General features: G+C 38.4%; 1 protein-coding gene across 1 annotated transcript in view; it reads left to right on the forward strand.

The window, feature by feature from the left end:
- Window positions 1-25,536, forward strand: part of LOC105495009 (selection and upkeep of intraepithelial T-cells protein 1) — a 46,200-nt gene that overhangs the window by 14,552 nt on the left and 6,112 nt on the right. Inside the window, exons 5-6 of the mRNA XM_011764129.3 lie at window positions 1,183-1,293; window positions 3,420-3,527. Of these exons, the coding sequence (XP_011762431.2) occupies window positions 1,183-1,293; window positions 3,420-3,527 (219 nt within the window). The remainder of the gene's footprint in view (window positions 1-1,182; window positions 1,294-3,419; window positions 3,528-25,536) is intronic.

Consider the following 25,536-nt stretch of genomic DNA (forward strand, 5'->3'; position numbering starts at 1 on the left):
CCTCTAAAACCTGAAAATAGAAATCTTTGTTGGTTTTATACACTGATACACTCCAAGTGCTTCAAATATTGCACAGCACATAGCAGGAATGCAATAAATAATTGATACTTAAATGACTGAAATACAGTGTCTTGTAAACTGTCAAGTAAATATGAATGTGCTAGTGTTTGTGTATGTCCATGAAATTAATGTGAGAGCCACATGCTGAGAGGGATATTATCACTTACAGGAATGACCCCCCTAACAATTTTAGCAATTTACTACATTCAAACATTTTTGCATTTATTTTCTCGTTTGATTTTCCAGAAAAAAAGCTTCATATTATGGTTGTGTCAGAAACAGCAATACAAACAGTTACAGGGGATAAAGGAGGACTAAACTACATATCTTCCTTCCCCCCAGTTCATAGCAGGATATATATGAATAAAACAAAGAAAGGAAAAGTAAGGGCCAGGGGAAGTCCTGCTGATTTATTTACAACTTCAGTGAAAAGTGTTTTTTAAAAGTATATGCACTTAAAAAATGATGATTTAAAAGAATTATAATGAGCACAAACTTTGAACATGAGTTACAGTCCTGGGAATAGAGACATCTCAGGGAAATTTTATCTCTATTCATTAAATGTCAGAAAGTACGGAAGAGGCCAGGCGCCATGGCTCGTGCCTGTAATCCCAGCACTTTGAAAGGTCTGGCGGGTAGGATACCTTGAGCTCAGGAGTTTGAAACCAGCCTAGGCAACATAGCAAGACTTTGTCTCTACGAGAAATTAAAAAGTAAAAAATTAGTTGGGCAGGATGGCATGTGCCTGTAGCCTCAGATACTCAGGAGGCTGATGTGAGAGGATCATTTGAGCCAGGGAAGTTGAGGATGCAATGAGCAGTGATTGCAACACTGCGATCCAGCTTTGGCGATATAGTGAGATTCTGTCACAAACAAACAAAAAACATGAAACAGCAGCCTTCACTCACCTTTGCTCCATCTTCAAACTAACTCACATTCAGCTCTGCCCTACTCCAGATCCTATCCCATTTTTCACGTGTTCAATTATAATTCCCAAATTGGACTTGGTTTATATTCAAAGGTGATAGGTATTAAATAGAAACATGCTTTGGATGAATCATCATTTCTAGTTTGGTGGGTTTAAGTTTTCTAAGTGGTAAGATTTATGACTCCCTATTTCAGATAAACTATTTTCATGGGATTCTGTCTGGATACTGATTCTGGTTGCAATCTTGGCTGTTCTGCTATTCTTCATTATGATGCCCAGTGTTGAGCTACAGCAAAGAGAGCAACGTAAGTTGGCTTAAAGGATGAGAGATGCTAATGGGGGTGGGGAAGCTAAAGCTGCATGACCCATAATTCTCAGGTCTGTCTGTCTTAGGAAGTTCTGAACTCTGGGATGTATGTTATACATATGCTCTCCACCCATTCCTTGATCCTATGTACTGTTCTCTTTTGCTGCTGGAGCTGTTGACAATGCTGTTATCTGAAAGTGTGATATTTTTGTATCTCAACCAAGTTGAAACCTATTTTCCTTATGGTGACAGATTTTCAAACAGCCTAGGAAAGCTTTTTTTGCATTTAACACGTAACAAAATTTACACATATTTCTCACTTGAATTCTTAAGGAGGCCAATGACCCTTCAGGGCATAAAATAAAGTTTTAACTGCACAGCATCAGGAAAATATACCACATAGGGAGAGTTACACTAGCTGCAACACCAGGTGGTTTACTTTTCCTGAAACAAGATGCTTTCATTCATTGTCAACTACGGTGTTGGGGGCAGGGATTGGGGGAACTTGCACGATAAGCAAGAAAATTTAAGAGACAAAAAAATAACTGTTCATGATTTGGGGTTATGCTCAATTTAAGAAGCTTCAGACTCACAGATCTCTTCTGGCAGAGCTCTGTGTTTGAAGAGTAGTCTCCTGTGGTCTCCTCCTGCTTTTCACCAGGTCCCCAGTCCTCCTCCCACCACAGTTCTGCTGTCAGTGAAGGATTTGGGTCTTGGTCCTGCTGCACGTCTCTCCGCTTCTTGGATTTTCCCTTTACATTTCCAGCTGCTCTTCTGGCCTGAACTCTGTTATCTGACCCTCAGAACTGCCATTTTCCACCACTGTGGTTGGGGAAGACACCACTCCACCAGAAAGCCACCAGTCCCCAACGTTCACCCCTGCTAGCTGCTGTTCTGCAAAATAAACTGTATTGTAGCTTCTATCGGCTTATTTACACTATCCAAGGTTTTAGAGATTTGTGTTTTCTAATGTTCCTACTTCAATACATCTTTTAATGCTTGTCCTTATTTAGTACTTACCTGCTTCTGTGTATCTTACAGTTTGTTGAACATTCTAAGGTCACGTGTGTAACAACAGACATTTCCCAGATAGCTCTTCAGAGGTTAGTAGTCAGGAGCATCTCAAATTGACCTTTGCCAAACTGAGTGTGCCCAGTTATTCAACTGTTTCTCATGGGCATAATTTGAGTTTCTGAAAATCTCTTCAACTTTATTTAAAAGGTGTTGGTGAATCAGTTGGAATAAATCATTTTTAAGGATGCAGAATTAGTTTTATAATAGCAATTATTACATAATCATCAGAGGCTAACATTTGTTGTATTTTTACTACTGAAAAACTCCACACCAACAGATACACAGAAATTAGTGCATTTAACTTCCATAATACACTTTGAATTAAATTTTATTATGCCTCTAATTTCTACATTATGAAAATAAACACACCAAAGTTAACTATTGCACCTAAAATCACACAGCTTGTAATTGTAGGAAACAAGATCGATTATAAGCCACATGGACACTGTATTCCATATTTTAACCACTAAGTTCCAGTGTGCCTATAACACTCCAGTGGTGGAATGGCATCACCTGTGGTAGTAAGCACCACATCATAGACTATTTTATGGACAGACTAGATAGCCAAGTGATGTTGCTGTTACATGTGCTAAAGAAGATTTTTAATATTATTTTGTTGAAAACACTTTTACTCATGAGATTCGTATATCCAAAGCTCATATGATCTTTTAGGCAATTCACAGGTCTCCAGAACTATTGGACTCCCAGCCTCTTTCAAGCCCAGGTGAAATGATAACAATCGGAGCGTAACTCCATCTAGTGCTCTAATGAAGCCCATTGATTGACGGACTAGATGGAGAGAAAGAAGGATTTGTTTTCCTCCAGACCTGTTGAGCCTCAACCCAAACCTGTCCCATCCTAGAAACAGCCGTTCTTCTTGTCTCTGTCACCCACAGCTCTCTGATCTTTAGACCTAAGCCTTAGCCCAAATCTAAATGAATTCAGGGGGGTGGCATCAAAACATACCTCTTGATTTCTTGACACATTGTGCCCCAATATAAAGTGCCTCCACACCAATAACTAATAATTACAATATCTCTTCTTCTTCAGGTAGGTGCTGTGACTGGAATTCTCCCTGCCTGATAGGCATTGGGATAGTTTTCTCTTCAATGTGTGTAATCATTGGACTCACTATCACTTTGCATCACAGAAACAGAGGTACGTGGATTAAAAGGATGGGAACTTGCTGAAAGTATCTCCTTTTCTAAATGCCCATTCTCTGGCAAGATATTTAGCCAAAGAGCAATGATACTTGTTTGAACTACTGGAACACTACATACTTGGAACTCATGTCCTGGGATTTGGAATCCAGCCTCCTAAAGTTTGTGAGCTTAATGCTACAAACTCCTGATACTTCTGCTCCTAGGAAAAGAAAATATTTCTTTTAGTTGATAGCTTTATTTTTGTCATATATCGGACATCACATGATCAAATAAATTATGCTGATTTTTACCATACTTTTAGTCCAGAAGGGATAATAATTCAGTATATCATAAATATTTTAGGTCATAGGTATTTTTTCAGATATCCAATATAAATCAAAAGACACTCTTCTCAAAATTAGTCACATGTTGACACACAGTTTGCTAAATTTCATGGTCTGCATTGACACCTGAAACTGATTCTTTTCCTTTTTGGTAAAATGGAAACGGTAGTTTTGAAAATGTTGTGATAGCTGAACTCAACATCGGTGACATGTGCCCTCAGCTTTATCTTTGAAGTCCCTATGGAAATGACATATGCAAGGCAATAATCAGTCAGTCATTCTTCTTCATAAGCTGGAGCTATAGCCAAAAATCACAAGTTATAAAGTAGAGCTGGACTCTTCAGAGGATTTTTTTCAATAATTTTCTCCTGTGAAATGAAGACACAAATGACCTTAAACCAAATTAAAGTTAAAGTGTTTTTTGTATTTTACTCCAAAAATGTCCATACCTCAGCCAGTGAATAATAACTGTAGACTAAATAGCACATCCACTTTTACCAGAAGAAAAGGAGCAAAGTGATTTGATATTAGTTAATATATATTACATGCTTATTACGTGTGCTAAGAATTTTATACAGATTAGTATATTCAATCTTTAGTGAAAGAGATGTTACAGGTGATAAATTCTGGTACAGAAGGAAGCTAAATATCTTATCCAAGATGACCTAGCTAAATAATGGCAGAGCCAGGATCCCAACTCAGGCACTTACATGCCTTCACCATGTGTTTCAAAAATATTAGTATACTGTTTTAAGGGAAAACAGAAAGGAAAAAATATTGTAAATGCATCATGAAATTGAGAGGTAATGTATTCTAGATTCAAGTCATTGTCAATATATGTTTTAAAGATATTTTCTTCCACTCTGTGGGATACATTCTCCCACAAAGTATTTTCAAAAACAGAAAATTTTATTATTTATTTTGGTAAAATCTACATAACATAAAATGTACTGTTTTAACCATTTTAAGTGTACAGTTTGGACGCATTGAGTACATTCACGTTGTGCACCCATCACCACAATTCATCTGAGCTTTTTCATCTTCCCAAACTGAAATTCTGTACACATCAAACAGTAATTCCCTATTTGCCCCTCTGTCAAAGCCCTGGCAACCCACATTCTACTTTTGGCCTCTATGATTTTCAGTACTCAAAGTTCCTCATATAAGTGGAATTATAGAAATATTTGTCTTTTTATAACAGACTTGTTTCACTTAGCATAATGTCCTCAATGCTCATCCATACTATAGCACATTGAAGAATTCCATTCCTTTTTAGACTAATATTCCATTTTATGAATATAGCACATTTTGCTTCTCCATTCATCCATCAATTGGCATTTGTGTTGCTTCCATATCTTAGTTATTGTGTATAATCCTACTATAAATAGGAATGTACAAATATCTCCTCAAGCCCTTCCTTTTAATTCCTTTTGGGTATATACCCAAAGTGGAACAGATGGATCATATGGTAATCCTATTTTTATTTTTTTGAGGAACCACCATATGGTTTTCCCCAGTGACTGTACCCTTTTACATTCCTACTAAAAGTGCATGAGGGTTTTAATTTTGTTACATATTTGCCAGCACTTGCATGTATGTATGTATGTGTATATATATTATATTGTATAGAGATAATCTATTTATGAGATATATATACACACATACATTATCCAAATACTTCCATTTGTATATATACTATACATATATATGTATATATACACACACACATATACACACACATTATATTGTGTGTGTACATTGTGTGTGTATATATAAACATACACTACATTGTTATTAATCCTACTCTGCAGTTGAGCAATAGAACTTACACCTTTTGTTTAATGGTATGTGCATGCCCATTAAGCTATCTCTCTTAATTCTCCCTCATATCCCCTCGTCCCAGCCTCTAGTATCTATCATTCTTCTTTCTATGTTTATGAGTAAGCTTTTTCAGCTCCCACGTATGAGGGAGAACATGCAATATTTGTCTTTCTCTGCCTGAGTTATTTCACTTAACATAATAACCTCCCGTTCCATATAACTTTCTGCAAATGACATGATTTTCTTCTTAATTGGCAAATGCTATTCCATTGTGTGTATGTACCACATTTTCTTTATCCATTCATCCACTGATGAACACTTAGGTTGACTGTGTATCTTTGCTATTGTGAATTGTGATGCAATAAATATACAAGAGTAGGTATTCCTGTGATATACTGATTTCTATGCTTTTGTATAGATACCAAGTAGTGAGGTTGATGAATTTATTTTTAGTTTTTTGAAAAATCTCCATACTGTTTTCTACAATGGTTCTACTACTTTACATTCCCACCAACAGAGTATGAGTTCTGTTTTCTCCACGTCCTTATCATCAACTGTTATTTATTTTATTTTACTTTTTAATAGTAGTCATTTTAAATTGTGTAAGATGATATCTTATTGTGGTTTTTATTTGCATTTTCTTGATGATTAGTGATGTTGAGCATTACTGATGAATGACAAATAAATGGAAAGACATCTCATTCTCATGGACTAGAAGAATTAATCCTGTAAAAATGACCATGCTGCCCAAAGCAATGTATGAATTTGGTGCAATTCCTATCAAAATACCATTAACGTTTTTCACAAAAATGGAAGAAATAATTCTAAAATTTGCATGAAACTAAAAAAGAGCCAGCATAGCTAAAGCAATTGTGAGCAAAACAAACAAAACTGGAGGTATCACACTGCCTGACTTGAAAATGTATTACAAGAGTATAATAATCAAAACAGCATGGTATTGGAATAAAAATATACACATTGACCAATGGAACAGAATAGAAAAACTCAGAAGGGAGTCTACTTATGTACAGACAACTGATTTTTGACAAAAGCACTAAGAATATACACTGGCAAAAGGACACTCTCTTAAAAACCAAATAGCAATATGCAGAAGAATGAAACTGGACCATTATCTCTTAACATGTTCACAAATCAACTGAAGGTGAAATTAAAGACATAAATGTAAGGCCTTAAATTATAAAAATTCTGAAAGAAAACACAGGGGAAATACTTGACAACAATAGTCTAAGCAAATATTTTATGACTTTGACCTCAAAAGCACAGACAACTAAAATAGAAATAGGCAAATGGGAATATATTAAACTAAAAATCTCCCATGCCACAAAATAAATAATCAGCAGAAGAAAGAACCTGTTAAGTGGGAGAAAATATTTGCCAACTATTCATCCAACAAGAGACTAATCCAGGATATACAAGAAACTGAAGCAACACATCAATTTTATTATTATTATTTCACTAAAAGGTGGGAAAAGTCATGGCTAGACAATTCTCTTTTCTTTCCCCCAGGTTAAATTTTATGTTAGATTTGGGAGTACATGTAAAGGTTTCTTACATGAATAAACACGTATCACAGGGGTTTACTGTACATATATCATCATCCAGATATTAATGCCAGTACCTAATATCTTTTCTGCTCCTCTTGCTCCTCCCACCCTCCACACTCAAGTAGACCCCAGTATCTGTTGTTTTCTTCTTTGTGTTCATAAGTTCTTATCACATAGCTCCCAATTTATAAACAAAAACATGTGGTATTTGATTTTCTGTTCTTCCATTAGTTTACTAAGGATAATGGCCTCAAGTTCAATTCATGTTCCTGCAAAGGTCAAAATCTCATTCATTTTTATGGCTGCACAGTATTCCATGATGTATATGTATGACATTTTCTTTATCCAATCTGTCATTGATGGACATTTAGGTTAATTCCATGTTTTTCCTATTGTGAATGTGCAGAGACACATTCCTCTGCATGTGTCTTTATGGTAGAGTGATTTATATTCCTCTGGGTATACACCCAGTAATGGTATTTCTGAGTCTAACGGTAGTTCTTTTTTTTAGCTCTTTGAGGAATCACCATACTGCTTTCCACAATGCGTGAACTAATTTATATTCCCGTCACTCCCACCAACAGTGTGTAAATGTTCCCTTTTCTCCACAACCTTGCCAGCATCTATTATTTTTTGGCTTTTTTATTATAGCCATTCTCTGGCTGGTGTGAGATGATATCTCATTGTGATTTTGACTTGCATTTCTCTAAAAACTTAGTGATATTGAGCCTTTTTTTCATATGCTTGTTAGCTACATGTATGCTTCTTTTGAGAAGTAATGTCCTTTCCCACTTTTTAATTGAGCTGTTTGTTTTTCTCTTGTAAATTTGTTTAAGTTCCTTACAGATACTGGATAGTAGACCTTTGTCAGATGCATGGTTTGCAAATATTTTTTTTCATTCTGTAAGTTGTCTTTTCACTCTGTTGATAGTTTCTTTTGCTGTGCGGGAGCTCCTAAGTTTAATTAAATCCTACTTGCCAATTATTGCTTTTGTTGCAATTGCTTTTGGTGTCTTTGTCATGAAATCTTTGCCTTCTCCAGTGTCCAGGATGGTAGTGCCTAGGTTGTCTTCTGTGGTTTTTACAATTTTTAGTTTTACATTTAAGTCTTTAATCTATCTTAAGTTGATGTTTGTATATGACATAAAGAAGGGGTCCAGCTTCAATCTTCTGCATATGGCTAGCCAGTTATTCTAGCACCATTTATTGAATAGGATTCTTTTCCTCATTGCTTGTTTTTATCAGTTTTGTTGAAGATCGGATGATCATAGATGTGTAGCATTATTTCTGGGCTATATTTCTGTTCTATTGGTCTATGTACCTGATTTTATAGCAGTACTATGTTGTTTTGATTACTGTAGCCTTATAGTATAGTTTGATGTCAGGTAATATAAGCCTCCAGTTTTGTTCTTGTTACTTAGGATTGCCTGTGCCAATTGGGCTTTTTTCTGTTCCATATGGATTAAAAAATATTTTTTTCTTGCTCTGTGAAGAATAATGATGGTGTTTTGATGGAAATTGCATTGAATCTATAAATTGCATGGGGCAGTATAGCTATTTTAATGTTATTGATTCTTCCTATCCATGAGCATGGGATTTTAAAAATCTGTGTCTTCTCTGATTTCTCTGAGCATTTTTTGTTTTTTGGTGTTTTTTTTTTTTTTTTTTTTTTTTTTTTTTTTTTTTTTGTATTTCTCATTGTAGAAATCTTTCACCCCCCTGGTTAGCTGTATTTCTAAGTACTTTATTCTTTTTGTGGCAATTGTGAATGGGATTGCTTTTCTGATTTGGCTCTTGGTTTGGCCGTTGTTGGTGTAGAGGAATGCTAGTGATTGTTGTACATTGATTTCATATCCTGTAACTTTGTTGAAGTTGTTTTTCAGCTGAAAAAGCTTTTGGGCCAAGATTGTGGGGTTTTCTAGATATAGAATCATGTCATCTGCAAACTTCCTCTCTTTCTATATGGATGTGCTTTAGTTATTTCTCTTGCCTGATTGCTCTGGCTGGGACTTCCAATACCATGCTGAACAGAAATAGTGAGAAAGAGCATCCTTACTTGTGCCAGTTTTCAAGGGGAATGTTTCTAGCTTTTGCTTATTCAGTATAATGTTGGCTGTGGATTTGTCATAGATGGCTCTTATTATTTTGAGGTATACTTCTTCAATAACTAGTTTATTGAGAGTTTTTAAAATGATGTGTTGAATTTTACTGAAAGCCTTTTCTACATCTGTTGAGACAATCATGTGGTTTTTGTCTTTAGTTCTGTTTATGTGATAAATCACATTTATTGATTTGTGTATGTTGAAACAATATTACATTCCAGGAGAAAAGCCTACTTGATCATGGTGGATAAGCTTTTTGATGTGCTGCTGTATCTGATTTGAAGTATTTTCTTGAGGATTTTTGACTCAATGTTATGGAAGGATATTGGCCTGATCTGTTTTGTTGTTGTTGTGTCTCTGTCAGGTTTTTGTATCAAGATGATGCTGTCATTATAAAATGAGTTGGGGAGAGATCCCTCCTCCTCAAGTTTTGGAATTGTTTCTGTAGGAATGCTGCCAAGTCTTTTTTGTACAGATGGTAGAATTTGCTTGTGAATTCATCAGGCCCTGAGCTGTTTTTGGTTGGTAAGCTATTTATTACTGATTCAATTCTGGAGTTTGTTATTGGTCTGTTCAGGGAATCAGTTTCTTTCTAGCTAAGTCTTGAGTGGGTGTATGTGTCCAGAAATTTATTCATGTCTTCTAGGTTTTCTAGTTTGTAGAGGTGTTCATAGTAATTTCTGATGGTTGTTTTTATTTCTGTAGGGTCGGTAGTAACATTCCCTTAATCATTTTAAAGTGTATTTATTTGGGTCTTCTCTATTTTCTTTATTACTCTAGATGGTTGTGGCCTACTTTGTTACTGTAAAAAATAAACTTCTAATTTATTGATATTTAGAATGTTTTTTGGGTTTCAATTTGCTTCAGTTCAGCTCTGATTTTTGTGATTTCTCATCTTCTGCTGGCTTTGGGGTTGATTTGCTCTCGCTTCTCTAATCCTTTCAGTTGTAAAGTTAAGTCGTCAATTTTATATCCTTCTAACTTTTTGATGTGGGCATTTAGTGCTATGAATTTCCCTCTGAACACTGCCTTAGCTGTGTCCCAGAGATTCTGGCATGTTATATCTCTTTTCTCATTCTTTCTGCTTGATTTCTTAATTTCATTATTTACCCAAAAGTTATTCAGGAGCATTTAATTTAATTTCTATGTAATTGCATCATTTTGAGCAATTTTCATTATCCTGACTTCTATTTCTATTGTGTTGTAGTCTGAGACTGTTTTTGGTATAATTTTTTTTTCTACATTTGTTGAGGACTGTTTTATGTCCAATTATTGGTGAGTTTTAGAGCATGTGCCATTTGGTGATGAGAAAAATATATATTCTGCTGTTTTTGAAGGAGAATTTTGTAAAGGTCCATCAGATCCATTTGGTTCAATGTTGAGTTTAGGTCCTGAATATCCCTGTTAATTTTCTGCCTTGATGATCTAATACTTCAGTGAACTATTGGAGTCTCCCACTATTATTGTGTGGCAGCCTATGTCTTTTTTTTTAAGTCTGTTAGAACTTTTAAGTCTGTTAGAATTCTATTTCTGCCATCCCAGCCAGTTCAGCCTGGTAGAGGACTCTTGATGGAGACCTGGTGTGGTCATTTGGAGGGCATAAAACACTCTGGACATTTGAGTTACTGGAGTTCTTGTGTTGGTTCTTTCTCACTCTGTGTGTGGGTGTTCCTTTGACTGCAATGTAGATTGAGTAGAGTCAACAGACTTCTTTTCTGGATGTTTTCCCTTGACCAGGGCTTTATGCAGGGTTTTTATTTGAAGCTGACTTATTGCCCCTTGTTTCAGAGCAGGAGAATGTTAGTCAAGTATTTTTGATGTTGAAACTTTAGGGTGTGATCCAACAGGTGGCACTTGGGTTTACTGGTCAGCCGGTAGACTCTTTCTTGGCTGTGTGGCTCCCCCATGTTTATTCACAGTTGTAGCCATGTTTTCTGTCAATGCTCTGAAAATATGGTTTCCTCTCATCACTGATGGCTGGCTGTAGATCATAAGTTGCAACTCCTGGACTGCCCACTGCAACTCTGGGGGTGATCTCAATGTGTATGTTCCTTCCCCAACTTGGAGGCAGCAGAGGAAGGATTCTTAGTGGTTGCAGCCAAGAGTTGTTTGCTTATCTCCTGGGGGCTCCACTACAGAGAAATCCAGGTTAGCAAGTCTTCAGTGCAATCAGCCCAGGATGGAGGGTCTGTGCTGTGAACCCAAGCCAGGGGTTCCCTGTCTGGTGACAAGCAGTGGGGAGTGTGTGGGACCCATGAGAGACTGACTGGCCTCTCCTTGGGTCGACTGCTGCTTGTTGGTAGTGTGGATAAGCACTTAAGTTCTTTGATCCTTTTTTAGTGTAATGGTAGCAAGGGCAGTTTCTCTGCAGCAGCAATGGCAGAGACACTTCCAGTTGCCCTTGGAGGCTCTGTCTAGGGAGTTGTCAAGTTGTTACTGGCTTAATATCTCGGTGGGGAGTGGCTGGAAGTTCAGGCCTGGAGGACCTGCCCAGTGAGCAGATATGGGAGCAGGCACTTATGTAACATTCTGGCCACTTTTTCATAGGGCTACTGCAGTATGCTTGTGGCCCATTCCAGTGTCTTGTAACCTCAGATTTCCCAGTGCCTGGAGGTATCACCAGTAAAGGCTGGTGACCTGTCCCTCCTGCTGGGAGCTCCTTCTTAGGGAGGTGCAATGCCACTACCAGTCGCTGGTTGGAATTCCAAGCCAGTGGGTCTTATCTTGTGAGGTGCCATGGAAATGGGGCCTGCAGTCTTCATTTCTGAGTCCCCTGGATTCAGCCTCTTTCCTAGGGTTGTGTTCAGGGATCTAACCTCCCACTTTACTGGAGCTACAACTACTTGTGTGGGAATGTCCACATATCTAAGGTTCCAGGGTTTCCACACATGCCTGCGTGGTTGCTCTGCCAAAATTCCATATGATGCTGTCTGTCAGACAGAAAGCCTTGGTGGAGTGGATTCACCAGATCTCCTGACCTGAGGGTTGCAGAGATACATGGGAGAAGCATGGTTTCCCAGGGTCACACACTCACAGTTCTCTAGGCAGGGGAGGTTCCCATGGCTCTGTGTTGCTCCTGGGTGGGCTGTTTTCCTGTCTTGTTTTTCTTCATTCTCTGTGGGTCATGTTGCTTCCTTGATTAGTCCCAGTGTGTGTGCCTGGATGTTTCAGTTAAAGGTGTTGTATTTAACGATTCCTTCATTCCTCTCCATGAGAACCATGCACACTAGCTACTTCTAGTCTGCCATCTTGGCCCCTCATTTGGATGATTCACAAAAGAAGACACACTAATATGTTTTTTCATTGTAATTTTGGCTATTGAGGGTCTCTTAAAATTTCATCTGAATTTTACAATGGGTTTTTTTATTTTGGCGAAAAAGTTCCATTGCATTTTGATAGGGGTTGCATTAAATCTATAGATCAAAGAAATAGAGAAAATAAAAGGAGTACAGAGTTCTGGCCTTTTAAATTGCCTGAATGTCACCTCAGGTAGAACAGGTCTGCTCAGGTCTTGCAACAGCAGAGGAGATGCAACAACAATGGTTCCCCTTTCTGTATCTGCACCTTTTTGATCAGAAGCAGCAATGAGTGATCAGACAACACATCGCCAATATTTAGAGGAAAAAGTTATTTTTGTCCCCCGTGGCTGTTGCAATCTTTGTGCAGGCTGCTCCAGGAGCACATGCACAACTGTCTGCTATGGGGCTAGGGGTAGGGAATGTATGGTTGCTACTGTGCTAAAAGCTGAAATTGACCGCAGTTAACTACAGTTTAGCATCCAACCCTTCCCCCCCCGTAGTTGCAAACTTTCAATAGACTCCAGAGATTCAAAAGTTATGTCAGACAGATTCTGCTGGTGTAATTGTTATTTACATGAGAAGGCAGATTGTCGGTTCCTTCTACTCTATCATCTTTCCAGAATGTCCTATATTGCCTTTTAAAATGTTCTTTACACTACAGTCAGAATAAGCCTCTATGTGTCTATAGGATCTTGACAATTTGTTCAAAAGACTTCAATGAACTTCTATTTATCACTTCTTAAGCTGGTTTTCAAATCCCTAAATGGTCTGATCCTGATTATTTCTTACTTATACATTGGATAAATAGTTCTGGCCATAAATTTTTTGAAAATAAAAACCTTAGACAAATTAAACAGAGTTTAATTGAGTAAAGAATATTTAATCAGACAGCCTTCTAAACCATAATAGGTTCAGAGATATTCCAGTGCTGCTGTTACTGGTTGATGGTATTGACTATGGTCATTCAGGTTCTTGACGTGTTGAACAAGGAATTGGACAAAACACAGAAACAAAGCAATGAAAGAACAATGTCGTGCATGCACAGATTTACTGAAGCAAAAGTACACGCCATGGAATGGAGTGAGAGCAGACTTGAGCAAGAGGCTCAAGAGCCCCACTTGCAATGTTCCTTGGTTTTTTGTTTTGTTTTGTTTTGTTTTGTTTTGTTTTGAGACAGAGTCTCACTCTGTTGCCCAGGCTAGAGTGCAGTGGCATGAACTTTGCTAACTGCAAGCTCAGCTTCCCGGGTGCACACCATTCTCCTGCCTCAGCCTCCTGAGTAGCTGGGACTACAGGTGCCCACCACCTCGCCTGGTTAATTTTTTCTATTTTTTAGTAGAGACGGGGTTTCATCATGTGAGCCAGGATGGTCTTGATCTCCTGACCTCGTGATCCACCCGCCTCAGCCTCCCAAAGTTCTGGGATTACAGGCGTGAGTTAATATGCTGATCATTGTCCCTCCCACTGTGCTCTCAGGTGATAGATGATTGGTTATTTCTTTACCTCCTGTTTTTGCCAAGTTAGCACTTTAATGAGTGCTCTGATTGGTCAGGTGTGAGCTAAGTTGCAAAAAGAGATAGACAAAGAGATAGACAAAGGGTTTTTTCCTCAATCACCTGGGAGGAACCATCTATTGTCCTGTCTTGAAGGGAGTTCCTTCTAGGTCTGGTCGGACCTTTGTATGGTAACTAAGATTTAAATCCCCTAGGGAATTATCAGTGGTTAGTGTTAAATTACCTTTTTCTAACAATAGCCCCATACTTTAACCAGAGTGCCAATATTCCCCGATTATGCCCCCTCCAAGCAGTGGGAGGAGGAGAATTTGGCCCAGCCAGAGTGCATGTACCTTTTTCTCTCTCAGACTTGAAGCAAATTACAATAGACCTAGGTAAATTCTCAGATAACCCTGATGGCAATATTGATGTTGTACAAGGGTTAGGACAATCCTTTGATCTGACATGGAGAGATATAATGATACTGCTAAATCAGACACTAACCCCACATGAGAGAAGTGCTGCCATAACTGCAGCCCGAGAGTTTGGTGATCTCTGGTATCTCAGTCAGGTCAATGATAGGATGACATCAGAGGAAAGAGAACGATTCCCCACAGGCCAGCAGGCAGTTCCCATTGTAGACCCTCACTGGGACACAGAATCAGAACATGGAGACTGGTGCCGCAGACATTTGCTAACTGGCATGTTAGAAGGACTAAAGAAAAGTAGGAAGAAGCCTATTAATTATTCAATAATGTCCACTATAACACAGGGAAAGGAAGAAAATCCTACTGCCTTTCTGGAGAGACTAAGGGAGGCATTCAGGAAGCAGCCAAGCAGCCCTCCCTGTCACCTGACTCCACTGATGACCAACTAACCTTAAAGGATCAGTTTATCACTCAGTCAGCTGCAGACATTAGAAAAAAAAACTTCAGAAGTCTGCCTTAGGCCCAGAGCAAAACTTAGAAACCCTATTGAACTTGGCAACCTTGGTTATTTATAATATAGAATCAGGAGGAGCAGACGGAATGGGACAAATGGGATTAAAAAAAGGCCACCGCTTTAGTCATGGCCCTCAGGCAAGTGGACTTTGGAGGCTCTGGAACAGGGAAAGGCTGGGCAAATCGAATGCCTAATAGGGCTTGCTTCCAGTGCAGCATACAAGGACACTTTAAAAAAGATTGTCCGAATAGAAATAAGCCGCCCCCTCGTCCGTGCCCCTTTTGTCAAAGGAGTCACTGGAAGGCCCACTGCTCCAGGGGATGAAGGTCCTCTGAGTCAGAAGCCACTAACCAGATGATCCAGCAGCAGGACTGAGGGTGCCCGGGGCAAGCACCAGCCTATGCCATCACCCTCCCAGAGCCCCAGGCATGGTTGACCATTGAGGACCAGGAGGTTAACTGTCTCCTGGACATTGGCATGGCCTTCTCAGTCTTATTCTCCCATCCCGGACAACTGTCCTCCAGATCTGTCACTATCCGAGGGTCCTAGGACAGCCAGTCACTAGATACTTCTCCCAGTCACTAAGTTGTGACTGGGGAACTTTACTCTTTTCACATGCTTTTCTAATTATGCCTGAAAGCCCCACTCCCTTGTTAGGGAGAGACATTCTAGCAAAAGCAGGGGCCATTATACACCTAAACATAAGAGAAGGAACACCCTTTGTTGTCCCCTGCTTGAGGAAGGAATTAATCCTGAAGTCTGGGCAACAGAAGGACAATATGGACGAGCAAAGAATGGCCATCCTGTTCAAGTTAAACTAAGGGATTCCACCTCCTTTCCCTACCAAAGGCAGTACCCCTTAGACCCGAGGCCCAACAAGGACTCCAAAAGATTGTTAAGAGCCTAAAAGCACAAGGCCTAGTAAAACCATGCAATAGCCCTGGCAATACTCCAATTGTAGGAGTACAGAAACCCAATGGACAGTGGAGGTTAGTGCAAGATCTCAGGATTATCAATGAGGCCATTGTCCCTCTATACCCAGCTGTACCTAACCCTTATACTCTGCTTTCCCAAATACCAGAGGAAGCAGAGTGGTTTACAGTCCTGGACCTTAAGGATGCCTTTTTCTTTATCCCTGTACATCCTGACTCTCAATTCTTGTTTGCCTTTGAAGATCCTTCAAACCCAACGTCTCAACTCACCTGGACTGTTTTACCCTAAGGGTTCAGGGATGGCCCCCATCTATTTGGCCAGGCATTAGCCCAAGACTTGAGCCAGTTCTTATACCTGGACACTCTTGTCCTTCAGTACATGTATGATTTGCTTTTAGCTGCTCATTCAGAAACCTTGTGCCATCAAGCCACCCAAGCGCTCTTAATTTCCTCACCACCTGTGGCTACAGGTTTCCAAACCAAAGGCTCAGCTCTGCTCACAGCAGGTTAAATACTTAGGGCTAAATTATCCAAAGGCACCAGAGCCCTCAGTGAGGAATGTATCCAGCCTATACTGGCTTATCCTCATCCCAAAACTCTAAAGCAACAAAGAGGTTTCCTTGGCATAACAGGTTTCTGCTGAATATGGATTCCCAGGTACAGTGAAATAGCCAGACCATTATATACATTAATTAAGGAAACTCAGAAAGCCAATACCCATTTAGTAAGATGGACACCTGAAGCAGAAGCAGCTTTCCAGGCCCTAAAGAATGCCCTAACCCAAGCCCCAGTGTTAAGCTTGCCAAGAGGGCAAGACTTTATATGTCACAAAAAAAACAGGAAAAATCACAAAAAAAAACAGGAACCTTTTAGAGGTTCCCTTGACTGATCCTGACCTTGACTTGTATATTGATGGAAGTTCCTTTGTAGAAAAACGACTGTGAAAAGTAGAGTATAGAGTGGTCAGTGATAATGGAATACTTGAAAGTAATCCCCTCACTCCAGGAACTAGTGCTTAGCTGGCCGAACTAATAGCCCTCACTCGGACACTAGAATTAGGAGAAGAAGAAAGGGTAAATATATATACAGACTCTGAGTATGATTACCTAGTCCTCCATGCTCATGCAGCAATATGGAGAGAAAGGGAATTCCTAACTTCCAAGGGAACACCTATCAAACATCAGGAAGTCATTAGGAGATTATTATTGGCTGTACAGAAACCTAAAGGGGTGGCAGTCTTACAGTGCTGGGGTCATCAGAAAGGAAAGGAAAGGGAAATAGAAGGGACCGGCCAAGCGGATATTGAAGTCAGAAGAGCCACAAGGCAGGACCCTCCACTAGAAATGCTTATACAAGGACCCCTAGTGGGGGGTAATCCCGTCTGGGAAACCAACCCCCAGTACTCAGCAGAAGAAATAGAATAGGGAACCTCACAAGGGCATACTTTCCTCCCCTTCAGATGGCTAGTCACCAAAGAAAGAAAAATATTTTTGCCTGCAGCTAACCAATGGAAATTACTTAAAACCCTTCACCAAACCTTCCACTTAGGCATTGATAGCACCCATCAGATGGCCAAATTATTATTTACTGGACCAGGCCTTTTCAAAACTATCAAGCAGATAGGGGCTGTGAAGTGTGCCAAAGAAATAATGCCCTGTGCTGCAGGCCATACATTTCAGTCCCTGTATCTTTAATCTTGTTAAGTTTGTCTCTTCCAAAATCAAAGCAGTAAAAGTACAAATCGTTCTTCAAATGGAGCCCCAGATGCAGTTCATGACTAAGAGCTACCACGGACCCCTGGACCAGCCTGTTAGCCCAAGCTCCGATGTTAATGACATCAAAGGCACCCCTCCTGAGGAAATGTCAACTGCACAACCCCTACTACACCCCAGTTCAGCAGGAAACAGAGTGGTCATTGGTCAGCCTCCCCAACAGCACTTGGGTTTTCCTGTTGAGAGGGGGGTCTGAGAGACACGACTAGCTGGATTTCCTAGACCAACTAAAAATCCCTAAGCTTAGCTGGCAAGGTGACCGCGTCCATCTTTAAACAAGGGGCTTGCAACTTAGCTCACACCTGACCAATCAGAGCACTCATTAAAGTGCTAACTTGGCAAAAACAGGAGGTAAAGAAATAACCAATCATCTATCACCTGAGAGCACAGTGGGAGGGACAATGATCAGCATATTAACCCAGGCATTCAAGCCAGCAACAGCAACCCCCTTTGGGTCCCCTCCCTTTGCATGGGAGCTCTGTTTTCACTCTATTAAATCTTACAATTGCAAAAAAAAAAAAAGAAAAGAAAAAGAAAAGTCTTTAATATTTTAGCCCTCTAAATCATCAGAGGCAAGCCAAACCAACCAAATTCCAAATGGCTGGTGGGCTCCATCAATTCTTGCACACCCAACAAAGGTAGCCTAGGAATTCCAGGTAAATAGAACAAATAATGACTTGCTAGAAATGCACAGGAAATGAAATAACTATTCAGAGAACCAAATAAAAGCCTTCCATCAGAAACTAATATATATATATAATATATATAATATATAATATATATAATATATAATATATATAATATATAATATATATATTATATATATATGCATACACAAGCAAAACCCAAAAGAACAAACAGCAAGCAAATGAAAATTAGAAGCAAAAACAAATAAACAAGAAACCAATCTTCAACCTTTTCCCTACTCTTTCTACTCTGGAGGCTACAGTGTTACTCAGAGCCCCCAAAAATTACATGAGTATTTTATTCCTGATATACAGTTCAGTATTATTAACTGATATTATCATACATCCTGTGCAATCAAGAAATTTACTCTAGGCACACGACCGGTAAGTACTCTAGTGCCATCACTATCCATGCAAAACAGCAAACATGGTGTGAAGCAATGCAAGCATGTACATTAAATCTGGCTTCATGATTAACTATATTAAAAAAAATTGTCAAACTGCCAATGCATTTCTTTACAATATTTCTTATTTTACTTTACTCAAGACTCAGAGCTTTAACTATGAAAATGTTAATTAGTCATACTTCTCCAATTCTCTGTCAGGTTTTAAAGAATATTTTGTTATCTAAAATGTTTCAACTTTTTAGTTTCTTGGTATGTGCATGAAGATAAACACACAGAGAAACAGAAGAAAACTATATATGACTTACACAGATCATCCACAACATGATTGAGCTTTCCATTAAGTCCCAGATTTCTTCGCCTCCTCCTCCCACTCTACCTTCTCCTCTCCCTTTTACCCCTTCCTCCTCCTTCTTCTCTTCTTCTTTTCTTCTTCTTCTTCCCAGTCATTTTACTCCAGAACAAAAAAAATCTACCATGCAAGATCCTTTCTCATACAAAATTATTATCTTTATAACTTTCCTTACCAAAAATACATCTTCATATACACAACTTTCTGCACATCTCTCTCCCCTCCTTACTGGCTCCTTACTACTTTGTTTCAGAACATTTAAAGCCCATAATTTGAATTAATTTTTAGATAACTTCTGAGCCACACAATTTTTTTTTTCACTAATAACATATATTGGCACATTTTATATACAGAATTACATGTTAACTATAATTCTTATCCTTAGTAACATTAAATGTTAGTGAAGCCCTAAAAAGTAAGAAATCCTGAACTATCAGATATGAGCATTTTTATAGATGAGAACAATTCCACAATGTTTAAAAGCTATTTCCCCATATCAAAACTCTATTGAAATTAGAAATAACCCAGATATCCAATGAGCATAAAACATAATTTTACAATTTCAATTTATACAAAAGTTCACCAAAAATATTTATCCCATTTACACATAATCATTTTTTTTTTTCATTTTTAACAGTTTGTCTAGAATACTTCTGGAAACTGAGCTATTAGACACCGTCATTTAAGGTTAATTATTTTCTTGTTAACCACTTTTTAATATAGCCAGTGAACATCACATGCTCACCTAAATAAAAGCCCCAAAGTTAAATACATAGGTGTTTTTGCTGATAACTCAAAAAATTTAGCTAACAATATCAAACTATTCCATTTGTCAAAGAAGGCACACAAATCAAGACCTTTTTGTTTTGACTGAGTTAATACTTTTTAACCTTCTATGCCAAACACTGATAACTCAAAATATCTAGCAAAAAAAAAAAAGCAGCAAAATGTATGTTTACAATTCTAAAGACATTTCTATTTTTATTTTACTGGTAATTTTAAAACCAGCTTGTTTAGTAAAGATTTACTTCAGTTTATGAACTTGAAAATTGCTTGAAATTATTTACTTAGTTTATGAGTGCTCTTCTGCTTACAAGCCAATTTGGTAGCCACAACATGTAACAATAAGTGTACATACAAATAAACACATGTACACATATGTACACACACAAATGAATATCCAATAGCTTTTACCTTGGAACTTTAGCCATAAGATAGCAATACAAGCTCAACTGTTGTACATGGTTACACTTTGTTTGCCCCAATAGGTAATCCAACAAAGGCTGTGAACCAAAATTTTAGATAAAGCAGTCTCTATGAAAGTTTTATTTTTAAAGTGCAAACCTCCCCAGACTCCAAAGAACACTGAGGACCAACAGCAGCAAAAGAGAACATCACAGTCACATAGGGTGTAACTCTATGTACAGCCCAACCCTGCTTAGAACAGCAGCACAAAAGTCTAGATACATGCAACTCCATCTCACCCCATGACAGGCCCCAGTGTGTGATGTTCCCTGCCCTGTGTCCAAGTGATCTCATTGTTCAATTCCCACCTATGAGTGAGAACATGCGGTGTTTGGTTTTCTGTCCTTGTGATAGTTTGCTGAGAATGATGGTTTCCAGCTTCATCCATGTCCATGCAAAGGACATGAACTCATCATTTTTTGTGGCCGCATAGTATTCCATGGTGTATATGTGCTACATTTTCTCAATCCAGTCTATCATTGATGGACATGTGGGTTGGTTCCAAGTCTTTGTTATTGTGAATAATGCCACTATAAACATATGTGTGAATGTGTCTTTATAGTAGCATGATTTATAATTCTTTGGGTATATACCCAGTAATGGGATCACTGAGTCAAATGGTATTTCTAGTTCTAGATCCTTGAGGAACTGCCACACTGTCTTTCACAATGATTGAACTAATTTACACTCCCACCAACAGTGTAAAAGTGTTCCTATTTCTCCACATCCTCTCCAGCATCTGTTGTTTCCTGAAATTTTAATGATCACCATTCTAACTGGTAAGAGATGGTATCTCATTGTGATTTTGATTTGCATTTCTCTGATGACCAGTGATGATGAGCATGTTTTCATGTGTCTGTTGGCTGTATAAATGTCTTCTTTTGAGAAATGTCTGTTCATAGCCTTTGCCCACTTTTTGATGGGATTGTTTGTTTTTTTGGCTGTAAATTTGTTTAAGTTCTGTGTAGATTCTGTATATTAGCCCTTTGTCAGATGAGTAGATTGCAAAACTTTTCTCGCATTCTGTAGGTTGCCTGTTCACTCTGATGGTACTTTCTTTTGCTGTGCAGAAGCTCTTTAATTAGGTTCCATCTGTCTATCTTGGCTTTTGTTGCCATTGCTTTTGGTGTTTTAGTCATGAAGTCCTTGTCCATGCCTGTGCCCTGAATGGTATTGCCTAGGTTTTCTTCTAGAGTTTTTATGGTTTTAGGTCTAACATTTAAGTCTTTAATCCATCTTGAATTAGTTTTTGTATAAGTTGTAAGGAAGGGATCCAGTTTTAGGTTTCTACATATGGCTAGCCAGTTTTCTCAGCACCATTTATTAAATAGGGAATCCTTTCCCCATTGCTTGTTTTCATCAGGTTTGTCAAAGATCAGATGGTTGTAGATGTATGGTGTTATTTCTGAGGCCCCTGTTTTGTTCTATTGGTCTATATCTCTGTTTTGGCCAGTACCATGCTGTTTTGGTTACTGTAGCCTTGTAGTATAGTTTGAAGTCAGGTAGCGTGATGCCTCCAGCTTTGTTCTTGGTGCTTAGGATTGTCTTGGCAATGTGGGCTCTTTTTTGGTTCCAGATGAATTTTAAAGTATCTTTTTCCAATTCTCTGAAGAAAGTCATTGGTAACTTGATGGGATGGCATTGAATCTATAAGTTACCTTGGGCAGTATGGTCATTTTCATGACATTGATTCTTCCTATCCATGAGTATGGAATGTTCTTCCATTTGTTTGTATCCTCTTTTATTTCACTGAGCAGTGGTTTGCAGTTCTCCTTGAGGAGGTCCCTCAGATCCCTCATAAGATGGATTCCTAGGTATTTATTTCATTCTCTTTGTAGCAATTGTGAATGTGAGTTCACTCATTTGAACTCTGCCTGTCTGTTATTGGTATATAGGATTGCTTGTTATTTTTGCACATTGATTTTGTATCCTGAGACTTTGCTGAAGTTGCTTATCAGCTTAAGGAGATTTTGGGCTGAGGCAATGGGGTTTTCTAAATATATGATCATGTCATATGCAAACAGGGAAAATTTGACTTCCTCTTTTCCTAATTGAACACCCTTTATTTCTTTCTCTTGCCTGATTGCCCTGGCCAGAACTTCCAACACTATGTTGAATAGGAGTGGTGAGAGAGGGCATCCTTGTCTTGTGCCAGTTTTCAAAGGGAATGCTTCCAGTTTTTGCCCATTCAGTGTGATATTGGCTGTGGGTTTGTCATAAATAGCTCCTATTATTTTGAGATATGTTCCATCAATACCTAGTTTATAGCATGAAGAGTTTTTAGCATGAAGGGCTGTTGAATTTTGTTGAAGGCCTTTTCAGAATCTATTGAGATAATCGTGTGGTGTTTGTCACTGGTTCTGTTTATGTGATGGATTACATTTATTGATTTGCGTATGTTGAACCAGCCTTGCATCCCAGGGATGAAGTCAACTTGATCGTGATAGATAAGCTTTTTGAAGTGCTTCTGGATTCGGTTTGCCAGTGTTTTATTGAGGATTTTTGCATTGATGTTCATCAGGTATATTGGTCTAAAATTCTCTTTTTTTGTGTTTCTGCCAGACTTTGATATCAGGATGATGCTGGCTTCATCAAATGAGTTAGGGAGGATTCTCTCTTTTTCTACTGATAGGAATAGTTTCAGAAGGAATGATACCAGCTCCTCTTTGTACCTCTGGTGTAATTTGGCTGTGAATCCTTCTGGTCCTGGACTTTTTTTAATTGGTAGGCTATTAATTATTGCTGCAATTTCAGAGCCTGTTATAAGTCTGTTCAGAGATTCAACTCCTTCCTGATTCATTCCTGGGATGGTGTATATGTCCATGAATTTATCCATTTCTTCTAGATTTTGTTGTTTATTTGAGTAGAGGTTTTTGTAATATTCTCTGATGGTAGTTTGTATTTCTGTGGGATCAGTGGTGATATCCCCTTTATCATTTTTTATTGCATCTATTTTATTCTTCTCTCTTGTCTTCTTTATTAGTCTTGCTAGTGGTCTATCTATCTTGTTGATCTTTTCAAAATATCAGCTCCTGCCTTCATTGATTTTTTGGAGGGTTTTTTGTGGCTCTATCTCCTTCAGTTCTGCTCAAATCTTAGTTATTTCTTGCTTTCTGCTTGCTTTTGAATTTGCTTGCTCTTGCTTCTCTAGTTCTTTAAATTTTGATGTTAGGGTGTCGATTTTAGACCTTTCCTGCTTTGTCTTGTGGACATTTAATGCTATAAAATTTCCTTTCCACATTGCTTTAAATGTGTCTCTGAGACTGGTACGTTGTGTCTTGGTTTTCATTAGTTTCAAAGAACATCTTTATTTCTGCCTTCTTTTTGTTATTTACCTAGTAGTCATTCAGGAGCACGTTGTTCAGTTTCCATTTAGTTTTGTGGTTTTGAGTGAGTTTCTGAATCCTGAGTTCTAATTTGATTGCACTGTTGTCTGATAGACAGTTTGCAGTGATTTCTGTTTTTCTGTTTTGTTTTTGTTTTTGTTTTTTACATTTGCTTAGGAGTGCTTTACTTCCAATTATGTGGTCAGTTTTAGAATAAGTGCAATGTGGTGCTGAGAAGAATGTACATTCTGTTGATTTGGGGTGGAAAGTTCTGTGGATGTCTAGTAGATCTGCTTGATGCAAAGCTGAATTCAAGTCCTGGATATTCTTGTTAACCTCCTGTCTCATAGATCTGTCTAATACTGACAGTGGGGTGTTAAAGCCGCCCATTATTTTTGTGTGAGAGTCTAAGTCTCTTTGTTGTTCTCTAAGGACTTGCTTTATGAATTTGGATGCTCCTGTATGGGGAGCATATATATTTAGGATAGTTAGCTCTTCCTGTTGCATTGATCCCTTTACCACTGTAATGGCCTTCTTTGTCTCTTTTGATCTTTGATGGTTTAAAGTCTGTTTTATCAGAGACTAGGATTGCAACCCCTGCTTTTTTTGCTTTCCGTTTGCTTGGTAGATCTTCCTCCATCCCTTTGTTTTGATTCTATGTGTGTCTCTGCACATGAGATGGGTTTCCTGAATACAGCACACTGATGGGTCTTGACTCTTTATCCAATTTGCCAGTCTGTGTCTTTTAACTGGGGCATTTAGTCCATTTATATTTAAGGTTAATATTGTCATGAGTGAATTTGATCCCATCATTATGGTGATGTTAATTGGTTATTATGCCCATTAGTTTATGTAGTTTCTTCCTAGCATGGATGGTCTTTACAATTTGGCATGTTTTTGCAATGGCTGGTACCAGTTGTTCCTTTCCACATTTAGTGCTTCCTTTAGTAGCTTTTGTAAGGCAGGCCTGGTGGTGACAAAATCTCTTAGTATGTACTTGTCTCTATAGGATTTTATTTCTCCTTCACTTATGAAGTTTAGTTTGGCTGGATATCAGATTCTTGGTTGAAAATTCTTTTCTTTAAGAATGTTGTATATTGGTCCCCAATCTCTTCTGGCTTGTAGAGTTTCTGTCAACAGATCCACTGTTAGTCTGATGGGCTTTCCTTTGTGGGTAACCCGATCTTTCTCTCTGGCTGCCTTAACATTTTTTCCTTCATTTCAACTTCGGTGAATCTGACAATTATTTGTCTTGGGTTTGCTCTTCTTGAGGAGTATCTTTGTGGTATTCTCTGTGTTTCCTGAATTTGAATGTTGGCCTGCCTTGCTAGGTTGGGGAAGTTCTCCTGGATAATACCCTGAAGAGTGTTTTCCAACTTGGTTCCATTCTCCCCATCACTTTTAGGTGCACCTATCCAACATTGATTTGGTCTTTTCACATAATCCCATATTTCTTGGAGGTTTGTTTGTTTCTTTTTACTCTTTTTTTCCCTCTAAACTTGTCTTTTTGCTTTATTTCATTAATTTGATCTTCAATCACTGATATCCTTTCTTCCACTTGATTTTATCGGCTATTGAAGCTTGTGAATGCATCACGAAGTTCTCGTGTCATGGTTTCAGTTCCATCAGGTCATTTAACATCTTCTTTACACTGTTTATTCTCATTAGGCTTTCATCTAACATTTTTCAAGGTTTTTAGCTTCCTTGTGACGGGTTAGAACATGCTCCTTTAGCTTGAAGAA

Source organism: Macaca nemestrina, chromosome 1, assembly GCF_043159975.1.
Source record: "Macaca nemestrina isolate mMacNem1 chromosome 1, mMacNem.hap1, whole genome shotgun sequence".
NCBI classification, from domain to species: domain Eukaryota; kingdom Metazoa; phylum Chordata; class Mammalia; order Primates; family Cercopithecidae; genus Macaca; species Macaca nemestrina.